The sequence below is a fragment of the Mus caroli genome, chromosome 6 (genome assembly GCF_900094665.2).
Source record: "Mus caroli chromosome 6, CAROLI_EIJ_v1.1, whole genome shotgun sequence".
In the NCBI taxonomy this organism is placed as follows: domain Eukaryota; kingdom Metazoa; phylum Chordata; class Mammalia; order Rodentia; family Muridae; genus Mus; species Mus caroli.
In genome coordinates this window covers 83,940,810-83,954,488 of record NC_034575.1, presented here as the reverse complement: position 1 = coordinate 83,954,488, position 13,679 = coordinate 83,940,810, and the positions used below count along the sequence as shown (strand labels likewise).

At 42.7% G+C, this 13,679-nt stretch overlaps 1 protein-coding gene across 4 annotated transcripts; it reads left to right on the top strand.

The window, feature by feature from the left end:
- The first annotated feature begins 4,131 nt into the window (after positions 1-4,131).
- Cnbp (CCHC-type zinc finger nucleic acid binding protein) lies at positions 4,132-12,169 on the top strand. 4 transcript variants are annotated; one of them, XM_021165527.2, is made up of 5 exons: positions 4,132-4,301; positions 9,451-9,567; positions 9,687-9,779; positions 9,921-10,124; positions 11,094-12,169. In XM_021165527.2, the coding sequence occupies exons 2-5, from the start codon at positions 9,465-9,467 to the stop codon at positions 11,207-11,209; spliced, it is 516 nt and encodes a 171-aa protein (XP_021021186.1). In that variant the 5' UTR covers positions 4,132-4,301; positions 9,451-9,464; the 3' UTR covers positions 11,210-12,169. The 4 variants fall into 4 exon arrangements, with proteins under 4 accessions (XP_021021186.1, XP_021021183.1, XP_021021187.1 ...); XM_021165524.2 differs by having other exon boundaries at positions 4,133-4,301; positions 9,451-9,588; XM_021165528.2 differs by having other exon boundaries at positions 4,136-4,301; positions 9,924-10,124.
- Positions 12,170-13,679: the final 1,510 nt, after the last annotated feature.

The following is a 13,679-nucleotide window of genomic DNA, read 5'->3' as shown; positions in this document are numbered from 1 at the left end:
GCCTCAGGAAGACAGAATTGGCTACACCAGTCTGGAAGGTCTCCAGCTTTTTGGCCAGGTCTGCAGGAGCATGGCTCCTGTTTCTGCCAAGGGGCAAGCAGTGGCTGCTGAACCAAAGACCAAGACGAGGCTGTCTGGTACCTGGAAGCACACTGGCTTTGGCTCCTCCAAAGCTCTTTCTCTTTTTCAAAGTCACTTTGTGAGCACTGACTGTACTAGAATAATCAGCATTCTCTGTGGTTGCTGAAGGATGAGTCAGGATTTTAAATTCTAGCTGCAGAGCAGAGGAAATGGGAACACCAGGGAAGGCAGGAAGACCATGATGTCAGCAGCTTCCCAGAGCTGGTCAAAATGCTGGAAAGCATGGGCTGGGCTTGGCATGAAATAAGTGCATCTAAATGCTTCAAAAGAAGCAATAGATTTACTGAGACAAATCTATGGGCTGTTGGCATCTGCCCTCAAGCAGGTAGCAGGGTGATGGATGGGAAGCCAGGAAGATCTGCCCTATGGAGATGGAGGTGGGAGGAGAACGGGCTCAAGCCCTGCCCGGGCTCCTCCTTTGCCTGTACTGATGGAGGAAGAGGTGGATCTCTGTGCAGTTCAAGGTCAGATTGGTCTACATAGTGAATTCCAGGCCAGGCAAATAAACCAACAAACCAACAAGTAGATCAAACCAATCTAGAATCAGCATTCAATAGGTAGTAGCAGATGACAGAATGATCCTGCTTACTTTACGCCCGATGTTCTATGAAAGCTTTATATTCATAATTTTAATGCTTAGTCATCTACCTATCATTGATTCCTCTTTTAGTTTAGTTTTTTCTTTGAGATTAAAAAAAATTTTTTTTGTTTGTTTGTTTTTCAAGACAGGATTTTTCTGTGTAGCCCTGGCTGTCCTGGAACTCACTTTATAGACCAGGCTGTCCTCNAACTCAGAAATCCGCCTGCCTCTGCCTCCCGAGTGCCGGGATTAAAGGCGTGTGCCACCACGCCCAGCTCAACTGTAATTGTGTGTGTACATATGTGTGTGTGTGACTTTGTGGGAACGTGTACAGGTGAGTGTGCACTAAGGAAAGGGATGGGATCCCCGTGCTGGAGTCCCAAGTAGTCGTAATCTGGGGTCAGGACCTTTGTCCTCTGCAAGAGCCTGCTCTTAATCACCAAGCCATCTTCTTGCCTGGTGTTTTGTTTCTGAGACAGCATCTCACATTTTANACCTGCTTGGGACTCACTCTAGGTCTGCTGTCCTTGAATNGCTTGAGTTCTTCCGATCTTGGNCTTGATCCCTAGGATTACAGGTGTGCTCTACCACACCCAGCCTGCTTTTTCAGGATTTAGTCTAGTCCCTGCCTTTCTGCTTTGGAGGCATACATGGAAACATCAGTCTGCTCTCCTCTTCCTTAGCCACATACTTTCCCAGTCAAGTCACAGCCGTTTCCCTGCTGGCACAGAAAACATAAAGGAAAAGACCTATGTATCATCTCAGTCTGACAGCAGAATCTAAGGCATGTGCGATGCAGCTGGGCACTGAATGGGAAATGGAGAGTTGGCAAGTGTAGCTGCTCTACTGTGACCTGTTTTAAGGACTGAATCCTGCTGAGTCATAGCGCCGGTCCTTTCTCCAACATTCAGTACTTTCTTATGGCCCCTGCTGACCGGCAAGTTCTTCAAGAGCAAGGTCTAGAGGATAACTGAATACCTTTGTAACCCATGTCACACTATGCACAATGCCTAACACTGAACAGGCATGGAGGATGGGTAAAACACATCCCAAGGGCAGAGACTAGAGCAGAAGTCTATTTCTACAGCACCACTGACAGCTTAACTTAAAAAAAAAATTATACTTTATTTATATATTTTTGTATGTATACGCTTGTGTATATTTGGAAATGTGCTATCCCATGTGTATAGAGGTCAGAGGACAAGTTGGGGGCAGAGGAGCATCCATTCTTCCCTTCTCACATCTGGGTTCAGAGATCAAGCCCAGGCTGAAGCCAGGCAGTGACACTGTTACTTGGTGAACTGTCTTGGTTGACCCACAGCTCAACTTTTGGTAAAGCTGGGTTTTTTTTCTTCCTTATTTTTAAACATTTCTTGTGAAATGGGTGGACATATTCAGTAACTACAAGTTAACTTCCATTATAGATCTCCTTGCCAACTATCACAGTGCCTCATGGCCAGTCTGGTTCCATGAATAGTGATAATTAGAGAATGTTGGGCGCCAAGTGAAGAGTCATCAGTTGTCACACCACCACGCCCAGTTTCAAAGCAATTTTTAATATGAGAAACATTCCATCCCTGGGCCTAAAAGTAAGATCAAACATTTTATGTGTGATTGTGCTTAAAATGGTAAATTAGGAACAAGTCATAAAATTATTAATTTAGACAGGTATGATGTCACACACCTTTAATTCCAGTAGAAAGAGGTAAAGGCAGGCAGATATCTTTGAGTTTAAGGCCAGGCAAGACTACATAGTGAGATCCTGTCTTAAAAGCAAAAAGCAGTTTAGGGTTCTCGTGTTCTGAAGCAGTATGGGCTTCATATATGGCTTTGCCTTATACATACTCACTGCTAGAATTTATGAAGATGCTGCTTGTCTGCAGTTGCTTTATCTGCAAGGTTCTGTGAGTTCGAGATCAGTCTGGTCTATGAGTAATGAGTTGCAGGATGGCCAGGGCTATGTAGAGACCCTGCCTCAAACAACGAGAACAACAACAAAGATTTATGTGTATGTGGCTGGGTATATTTATGTGCACCTCCTAAGTTAGAGGACATTAGACCCTCTGGACCTGGAGTTATATGTAGTTGTTAGTAGGATATAGGTGTTGGGAACTGAATTCTGGTTCTCTTCAATAGCAGCATGTGTTGTTGCTGTTGCTGGTGGTGGTTTTTTTTTTTTTTTTGTTTGTTTGTTTTGTTTTGCTTATTTTGAGACTGGGTCTGACTATGGTTGAACATTTTGTTCTTCTGTTGAAATGGAATCTAGAGTCTTGTGCGAGACAAATGCTCTTTTAAACCATATCAACAGCCCAAAGGTCTTACTATGTAGCTATGGCTGACCTGGGAGTTGTTATGTAGATTAGATGAACTTGGACTGACAAGAGATCCTACTGCCTCTACTTCCCAAGTGCAAGCAATTAAAGGTATGCACCACCAGGCCTGGCTGCTCTTAACTTCTAAGTCATTTCTGTAGGCCCATGTTTTAAGTTTAAAGAGTAAGTCGCTAGCGGAAACTAAAATCTAGACAAATTTTAGTACTTTTTAGAACTCAAGAGACTTGAAACTTCCAGATTCTTCATGTTTGTAGTAAAAAATTATTAAGACGGGACAGAGTTCTAGAATGTTTTAGTTTATATAGAAATTGTCTTCAGGGTGTGTGGTAACGCTGGGGAATCAAACCCAGGACTTACAGGAAAAAATTACCTTCTGCTTTGAGGACCTGTGACTACACACACAATCTCTTTTGGAGACACCATGAAATGCAAACGAAGGTCTCTCCTGAATGGGGCAGCCTAGGCAATAACTTTCTTGGCTTCCTCTCATCCACAAATCCTAGGGATGTCATTCATTATGGGTCACAAGAAGTGTTGTGACACAAATCACCTGTCACCATCTTCAACCCCATTAGGCATTTTCATTTGGGGCTATTGCAAGCCAGGGGCACTATCAGCGCGCTGTCGGTTCATACCCAGGAAACACAAAACCCAAACGCATCTCATGGACCGTAATGGTAGCCACAGCCGCCTCTATGATCAGGCCACTAAGACCTTCCCCCAAACCTAAGTGTGTGTGTATTGGAAACCTGGCCTGCTTCTGAGCCCCACCGGGCTTAGGGGAGGCCGGGCAGGGGGAGGTTGGCTCCCGCAAGCTGCGACCATTGCCCGGACCAGCCCCGTAGGGTACAGCTGGAGAGAACCAGCAGAGATACGAGGGACGAACTACTAGTAGGAAAGCAGCGAACCACCCATCGCAGACACGGAACCTTAGCTACGGGCGGGAAGGCCGCGAGCGCCGCAGGCCGGAAGAGGGTGGGCGTGGAGCAGTCCGCCCCGCCCCTGCCGCCCTCGCGCGAGGCCGCGCTCCCAGCGGGCGATTCTGATTGGCTGGCCTGGCTTCCTGCGCTGATTGGACCCGTGGGCGAGGCGGAGGAGAGCCGTGCGCAGCGGCGTGTGTGGGGCCGTGTGCAGACCCGCGTGTGGCGCAGGCAAGGACCCTGAAAATAAACAGCCGCTGCTTTNCGAGTCGCCTTCTTGGTTCCACGTCCGAGTCTCCTCCGCTGTGGGCAGCTCAGACGCCGAAGGTGAGAGGCGAGGGTGTAGCCTGCGCAACGAAGGTGGCGGGGTTGGTGCGGCCGAGACGGACGGAGGGCCGGAACTGCGAGGCGCGATGGCGGCCGCACCTCGGCCTGCGCCCTGCTGCGTCAGGCGCNGGGCTCGGCCCGATCGCCGCCTCGGCCCCAGTTTCTGGCCCGCCGCACTGTGGCGGGCGTCCTGGCCGTCCTGCGGCGCTGGCACTAGGGCTGGAACGTGGGGCTTATCTTGGCCCCGAGGGCCACGCAGGCCTCATCCGTGTGGCGACGAGGCCCGGCGCCCTTGGGGCCGAGGCGAGGAGAGTCGCGCGCGGGCCTAGCGCCGAGGGCCAGTGTGGCGGGAACTCCTGGAACGGGGCGGTGTGGCGGGGGCGAGCGCCTGGTCGAGGTGGAGGTCCCCAGGCCGAGCGCCGGGTGGAGGCCTGGCGGGCCATGTGCCAGGGGCTGCGGGGCCTCAGGACCTGGCCTGTGACGAAGCCCGCGCACGCCGCTGTAAGGCTTGGGAGTCTGGATTCGGTTCTCTGTACTGGCGACCTTTATTCAAACTCCTGATTTCCTGTAGTTCGTATTCTTAAGCAGCTTATTCGACATCGCTAGTCAAAAGAAACCACCTTTCCCTGGATTGATGAGGTTCAAGTCTTAGGTCCCTCACCCCCCCCCCTTTTTTTTTTTAATGGAGCGGGAGCGGGGTGGAAAGGACCCGTAGGTTGTCAGGCCTTTAAGGCCATCAGGGCGGCAGAAGTCCTTGCCAATATTTCTCGGATTAAACGGATATAAATTACAAGAAAGCCTCGGAAGTAGAGTTGGCAAAGATCAACCTAGATTTTTCATTACCGTGAAAACCTGTTTTAGGACGGTTTAATCGTTCTCACTTGGGTTTGGGTGTTGATTTTATAGGTGAAGCCTTTTGCCACATGTCAAGCACATGGCCTCGGCCACCAGGCACTTTCAGAGGAAGTGACTACATCTGGGGTGGGGGTGGGGGTCTTAGAAAAGGAGACATTGCACAGCAATCGGCTGATTAGGTTTTTGCAATATTCTTGAAGACACAAAATAGACAAGAAACCACGACACTCAATCTGACTGCATTAAAGTAAAAGGGGATTAAGTTATATCTCCAATTTACCCCCAGATGTAGTTTTATGTGATAAAAATTACCATTTCCTGTTGCTTGACCCAATTCTGGAGAGACTTATGACAATGGATTAATCTTTGGATTTAAATTTGCAAATTTGTTAGCCATTTGCTCCTAGTATATATTGAATTTAAGATTTTGAACGTTTTAAAAAAAGATACATAAACTGTAATCCTTATCACTTTATTCTTTAAGTCTGAAAAACTGAAAGTTACTTTGGTTAAAATTCAAGCTTATCAAATTGTAATCCGCATAGTCCTAGGTACTTTTTTTTTCTTTTAAAGCTTGTTAAGCTTGCTTCTTGTCTACAAGGAACTCTTTGTATGCTGGACTATAAATGGAATAATTTATTGGAATCCCAGGGGCTGAATTAAGGGCTTAATTTTTCCCTCAAATTTCAACTCATATCAAGTTTTTAAAACCATAACAGTACGATATCTGACTATTTACCTCCTACTTCATATTGGGAAATTAATTGTATTTGGATTATTTTCATATTAGTACCAAGAGGTAATTTATTTCAAAGAGATGTGCAGTTTGTAAAATGTTTTAAGCCAAGTCAGCTGAAGACCAAGGGCTTATATTCTGGCAGTTGAAAACTGCAAATATTAAGATTTTGTAATGATGTATGGCTTGATTCTTTTTACCTTTTAGACCTAAAAACTTATAGTGAATAAGTCACTGCTGGAGTGATTGTTAGGTAAATGCATTTCCAGAGAGATTTTGCCTCCCTCTACTCCCTCCTGACAGTAAGTGGGGAACCAGAGTACTAACACCAAGCAAGGCACCCTGGCCGACTCTGTGGAGAATGCTCTTTGCCACACTGCCTCACTTAATAGGGCTCTTGTTCTGGCACTGTCTAACTTCAGGTTGCTAAATACTTGGGATAATAAAGTGAACTTATGGCCTCATGCATATAGGATGGCTTTGTACCTTATGAATACAAGCCAGGCTTAATGATAAAGGCCTATACCATCCCAGTACTTGGGAAGGATGGACAGGATTGCAAATACATTTGAAGCCTGCCTAGGCTACAGAATAAACTTGTTTTAAAAGGGCAGGAAAATTCAGGAGTGGTGACACACTCGTTGAATACCAGAACTGAGGCCCATCTCTTAAATTTGAGGACTGCCTCCTATGTCCAAACCCAGAACACTCCTTTTCACTGCTGTTAGACAACAGATGTGTGTTCTCTTCCTCTTGCTAGTATCTTAGCAGTATAAAAAGATTCCAGAATCATGGTTAAGTTAAGGTTAGCCAGTTAACTTGACTAGCCATTTGTTAGGGCCCTCATCACCAACTATGATGTGTGTTCAGCTAACTTTACTATTTCATCTGGCCTTAACACAGTGATTTATATCCATTTTTATCCTCTAGACCCTTAAGTTATATTTCCCAAGCAAAGGGTTATCCTTGCGTTATCACAGTTGTTATACTGAGACACAGGGCAGTTCTTGCCCTCTGAACATACTTCTGTGCTCCAATAAATTGGCATGGCACCACAATACCACACTCTGTTGTTGTAACAAACTAGATATAATAAAAAGCAAGATACAGTCTGTTACCTGATTCTGGCCACCATGATGAAAAATAAGAGTACCAACCAGAAGAAAACCCTATAATTCACTACTTCAACCTTTGTTAATGATATCTGTATCTGCATGTCCTGACTACTGTGCAAAGGCTTAATAGCTGAGTATCTACTATGTCAGCCATAATTACATAATCTACTATCTTAACTACTCTTCAAGTTATGTATCCTTATTCCCTTTTAATAAGGAAACAGGATGGCTGGGTTTGGTGGCACATTCATTTAACTCCAGCACTAAGGGAGGCAGAGGCAGGCTGAATTCAAGGCCAACCTGGTTTAGACTTCCAAGACAGAGAGTGCTATAAAGAGAATCCTGTCTCGGGGGGAAAAACAATAATAATAAAGGTAGAACCTAGTATTGACAAGATGTCAACAGTTTGCTTCTAAATTTGCTAAGGCTAGCTAAGTGATAAAGGAAAATACATACATGCTGCTGCTTATATGTAATTTAAACCTCAGTGCAGAAAGTATCTATTCTTTTAGATAAACCAAATAAAAACTACAATAGGTGAGATACTGGAATCATTTTTAATTTATTCACAGTAATCCTTCACAGAGATGTTCTGATTTTAGGCCAAAATCGTTTGTCTTCTTACCCTTTTGAGTGTTAATACATACAAATACTAACAGCTTAATCTCACTAGCTAAATGCCCTCATGAGTAATTTTGGAGTCAACTCCAGATTACTGCAGAACTCTTGTATTTCTTCTACCTTCCCCAAATCTTTTGGAATAGGGTCATATGCAGCCTATGTTGCACCTTCCACTGAGCCTGATAATACTGCTTTTTACATTTTCTTTCTTTTAAGGTTGTGTGTGTCTGTGTCTATGTCCTGGAGATGGAACCCAGGGCTTCAAGAATGCTAGGCCAACGCTATACTATACTACAGTTCTAGCCCAATATTTTGTTATTTCATATTGTCATTTTTATGTAGCACTTCATGATAGTAATTCTATAGGTCTGAGCTTGTGTGACAAATTACAGTAAGACAGACACTTGGCTGCTGGCTCATTTTAGTTATCTCTGGTGGAAATTCTCAACTACTCTTGGATTTTTAGATACTTTTTTTCCTCCACTTAGAACTGCCTTGATTTGCTCTTTATGCTAGCACTTTTATTTTGTATGACTCTTTGTCTGCATGTTTGTGTGTGTGGCATATGTGTTGTAGCCGGTGCTAGTGGAAGTCAGAAGAGGGTGTACAGTGTCCTGGAACTGGAGCCATGCCAATGTTAGGAAGAGAATTCAATGTTAGGAAGAGAATTCTAGTCCTTCCACAAGCAGCCAGTACTTGTAACTGTTGAGCAATCTCCAGCCTAGAGGGATTTTTGTTTGACTAGTTTGTTGTTTTTTATCAGAAATGTCCTTATAGAGTGAGCCTTAATCCCTATTGGAAGCAAAAGCCTTTGCTCCTAAAAATTTGAGAAAGTTTGAGTAATGTACCCTTAGTGAGTACTTAATTGAAGACATTAACATAGTAAATTAGTGATTAGTGACTTGTGATACCAAGCATTTTTAGTGTTATACTGTTAGTATTTGATTAGATTGAATTGGGTCTGTATAATTTAAGGCCTCCACAAAAAGCCATGTTATATAACTGCTACTATTATGCTGCAGTGATTCAAAGGTGAGCCAACTCAGTCTCAGCCCTCCAGGAATATGATTATAAGCATTGTTAGTGTGATTTGATAGCTGTTAACAAGTACCCCGAATTTTAATGTGAATTTAATGTGGCTGGGAGATATGGTCAAAATTTTTTGTAATAGACTTGGCATTGAGATGGCTCTTAAAAGTTGGAAAAGGGTGTGACAAGTGAGGGGGGGGTGCAGAAGAATCTGAGAGTCACAGGTAGTGAAAGTCATAGTTCTCAGCCATGTTTTAAGTTTCTACGGGGAATGGCCAAAATCTAAAAGACCTAATTACATGCAGCAGTTGTACATAAGAGAGAGTACTTTGGGAGAAGGCAGTTTGCATAGTGTCTAAGACTTCTGAGCTCACTCGCTGTGGGTTACTTTTGGTAACAGGTTTTTGAGAAAGTGAATAGATGTAGCCCAGGCTGGCCTAGAACTCAGGATTCTCTGCAACTGTTTTTGGCTTGAAATTTTAAATTAGTATTTCTGGGCAAAAGTAAGTGATACATATTTTAAGTTTCCTTGGGCAGTAGGCGTATATGGCGTGCACGTGCATACACACACACACACACACTTAAGCTGGACAGGAATATTGAGATGTTACTGAGATTATTAACACGGGTGTGTTAATAATATATGCCCCATTTAGAAGTTTGTAAGATATAGTTTCAGAGTTTCATTTTGCATATGGTAGGTGTATGAAGCACAAGTAAATAGATTGATACTGGTCTTTCTAATCAGTAAGAATTCTTAAGTGTTTAATGATATTTTTTTGATATTCCAAAGCTCTAACTGCAGCTATGAGCAGCAACGAATGCTTCAAGTGTGGACGATCTGGCCATTGGGCCAGGGAATGCCCTACTGGTGGAGGTCGGGGTCGTGGAATGAGAAGCCGCGGCAGAGGTGGTTTTACCTCGGATAGAGGTATTTTTGTCGAATAAAAAACTTTGAAGTGCTCCAGCATTCATTAATACCAAGACTGGCCTGATTATCCCAATTCTTTTTGTTTCTACTCAAAATAGGGTTCCAGTTTGTTTCCTCGTCTCTCCCTGACATCTGCTACCGCTGTGGTGAGTCTGGTCATCTTGCCAAGGATTGTGATCTGCAGGAGGATGGTAAGTATTTAACACTTGATACTCTTGGGAGAGGTGAGTGTGTATTTACACACAGCTTTGGAAGGGTTTGTAGCATATGGTTTAAACATACTACTTTATAAAGGTTTTATAGTCTTGGTCTGCTTCTTTTCCTTATTGTTGAAGCCTGCTATAACTGCGGTAGAGGTGGCCACATTGCCAAGGACTGCAAGGAGCCCAAGAGAGAACGAGAGCAATGCTGCTACAATTGTGGCAAGCCAGGCCATCTGGCTCGTGACTGTGACCACGCGGATGAGCAGAAGTGCTATTCTTGTGGTGAATTTGGACATATTCAAAAAGACTGCACCAAGGTGAAGTGCTATAGGTGAGTCATGAAGTGGTACTGAAAAACTTGGAGATATTTGTGCAGGTAGTATCTGTTGAGAACGGCTTGTGACTTGATCTCCTTCAGTAGGGTAGATTCAGGCTTAGTGGCAAATAGATGGCTTTACTTACTAAGCAGTCTTCCTGTTTTGAGATGAGTTTACTATGTAGCCCAAATTGGCCCCTCAATTTGAGGCAGTTTCAACCACTCCTAGTAAAGAAACCCTGCTACTGGTTTTCCTTTTGTGGCACTAGGTATTGGAACTAGGACCTCAAACCTGGATGGCAGATGCTACCACTGAACCAAGATAGTGTACAGTTTGGGGTAGTAATAAGGTCTCAGTGAATGTGAAAGAAATTGTGCAGGTCTGTATGTATACCATAGAGAAGGATGAAACAAAAAACCTGTCATATATGGGAAGTCAAGATTATAACTATAAACACTATGGCTTGTGTGTGGTGTAGTTACTAAGTGCTATTGGAGCATATAAATGAAACCTTAGGGATTCATTTACAAATAAAATCATCTTTGCTGATGTTTTGGGCTTGGAACTAGTTAATCTCTTATGACAAGGTTTTTGAGAACCTAGTTTTTACTCTTCTCTGTTCTTGGTTAGAAGATACAAAGATGTAGACTCTTAGCTGGGTACGATGATTTAACTCCTGTAGTCACAGCACAGAGCTAGAAGGTTGTGTTTATGGCTTGCGCTGACTTATATATGAGACTGTTTTCAAAAGTAAAGCTGTGTATAGCCCTTTTAAAAAAGAAAACACATGAGTGCACTGTAAGGGATTTGAAAACAACCTGGGCAGTAATGTCTCATAAGAGAGAATAGTCTTAACAAAGAAAAATATACTTATTTGTGTTCATAAGTTTTTTTTTTTTTCTGTATTGACCATTGATTTGAGAGTGGTGTTATTTGTTCTGAGAAGCAATGTCGAAACTATGTAATTTTTTTTTTTTTTTTTGGGGTGGTGAAACTGGTCATGTAGCCATCAATTGCAGCAAGACAAGTGAAGTCAACTGTTACCGCTGTGGCGAGTCAGGGCATCTTGCACGGGAATGCACAATTGAGGCTACAGCCTAATTATTTTCCTTTGTCGCCCCTCCTTTTTCTGATTGATGGTTGTATTATTTTCTCTGAATCCTCTTCACTGGCCAAAGGTTGGCAGATAGAGGCTGTTCCCAGGCCAGTGAGCTTTACTTGCAGTGTAAAAGGAGGAAAGGGGTGGAAAAAACCGAATTTCTGCATTTAACTACAAAAAAAGTTTATGTTTAGTTTGGTAGAGGTGTTATGTATAATGCTTTGTTAAAGAACCCCCTTTCCGTGCCACTGGTGAATAGGGATTAATGAATGGGAAGAGTTCAGTCAGACCAGTAAGCCCTTCTGGGTTTGAGTGTGTTCCCATGTAGGAGGTAAAACCAATTCTGGAAGCATCTAAGCTTCCATAAATAACTTTAATTCTTAGCATAATGACGGCCTTGGATTGTCTGACCTCAGTAGCTATTAAATAACATCGAGTAACATCTGCATCAGGCCCTCAGAATATACAGTTGAGTTGGGAGTAAACTGAAAAGACAAATGTGTTGAAGGCTATGCCAGGGAATCTGGCTAAAAGCCTAACACANAAGCAGCTTCATCCCAGTGTTGATGCTGGACGTACAGATGGTGATGGCAAAGGTGTAGAACACATTTTTTCAAAGACTAAATCTAAAACCCAGAGTAAACATCCGATGCTCAGAGTTAGCATAATTTGGAGCTATTCAGGAATTGCAGAGAAATGCATTTTCACAGAAATCAAGATGTTATTTTTGTATACTATATCACTTAGACAACTGTGTTTCATTTGCTGTAATCAGTTTTTAAAAGTCAGATGGAAAAAGCAACTGAAGTCCTAGAAAATAGAAAATGTAATTTTAAACTATTCCAATAAAGCTGGAGGAGGAAGGGGAGTTTTGACTAAAGTTCCTTTTGTTTGTTTTAAATTTTCATCAATGTATATAGAACAAAATACCATATTAAAGAGGGGAATGTGGAGGACTGAAAGATGACAGTTTGGACTTTTCTTTCTATGCTAAGTAATNTCTTCAGTAAGGAAAAGCTGGTGATAAAAGAATGCACTGTTTTATTAATTTGTAGAGCTATGAAGTTTTCTATGGATCTTCTATTGGCTGTTGCCACATAAACTTGGTCACTTGAGTTTTTAGTTCCAAAATCTATGTAGAGGTGGAAAAAAAGAACTGAATCCACAGTTGTGCTTAGACACATGAACAAAAGAACATTGTGTTGACTTTAATTCTTAGCATAATGATGGCCTTGGATTGTCACCGTGCCCCTTATTCTTAGATCATGCAGAGTGATCTGCCACTTTACTCTGCTAATGCTTTTTAGCATTTTACACTTTAGCTTTATTATGTTGGATTCCTTGGCCCTGTCAACCCCAGGCTTGTCTGATTTTATGCCCTTGTTTTATAGATTAGATAATAAAAGCAAGTTAATAGGATGCTGTTCAGGATTAACCCCAAGCACTCTTCCTACTCTGCTATCTGAGACACAATTAGTGGTTTTCCCATTTAGTAGTTCTGATCCACTCACTGCCGTGTAATTCTTTACACTGGGTGGTCTTTTTGTCAGTTTGTGATGGTCTGTCATATTGATGGCATTGTGGGAGTATATCAGCTGTGCTATGTCTATGACATACATTTCCACACTTAGAATCTTTGTTTTTACTGAGCAAGTAGCATGTCTAAGCAGCGGAGCATATTAAATACCCTAGTAAGTCTGTTTCTAAANGTAGAAACTAGCATAAGGAATGACCTGTTTTCTAACATCACTGCGCAATATTGTTGAGGGTGGGCACAAAAGGCTGAGCTGGTAATGGTGCCTGATAGGCTGAACTTGGAACCCCTGCTAAGGTGGAAAGAGAGCAGGCTTACACAAAGATGTGACCTGCACACAGCTTTGGCATATATGCATGTGCTCAATAAAAGTAGCTACATTCCCAGCCCTTAACCTAATGGTTTTAAAGAGTACTCTGCTTTATTCTTCCAGGTGCTGGGATTAGATGTGTGAGTATCAATCCCAACTTTTTGAGGCAGTCTTCCCTTTTTGGCCTCTTTTATCAGTACATTTGGGGCCTTGAAGCCAGGTGTATGCCTTTAATCTCAGCACTCAAGGCAGAAGCAGGTGGATCTCAGGGGTCAGCCTGGTCTACAAAATAATTTCTAGGACAGTCAGAGCTGCTACACAGAAAAATCCTGTCTTCAAAATAAATAAGTTGGTGCCCTGTTCTTTTGTTCTAGTATCCTTTAACCTTTAATGGATTAAATTTACTATGTGCCTATAGGTATTTGTATTAAGGTCAGAGGACAACTTTGGAGTTGTCACGATTTTTTTTTTTTTACACATTTAATGTCCCTCAAGGAAGTGTCACCATCAGTTGGTAAATTTTTACATGATTGACTGGAATGTAGTTTTGTAGTCTTTACAAATACTGAAAATTGTAAGGACTTTGGCTCTTAATAGAAAATTAAAACTGATGCTGGGCATGGTAGCG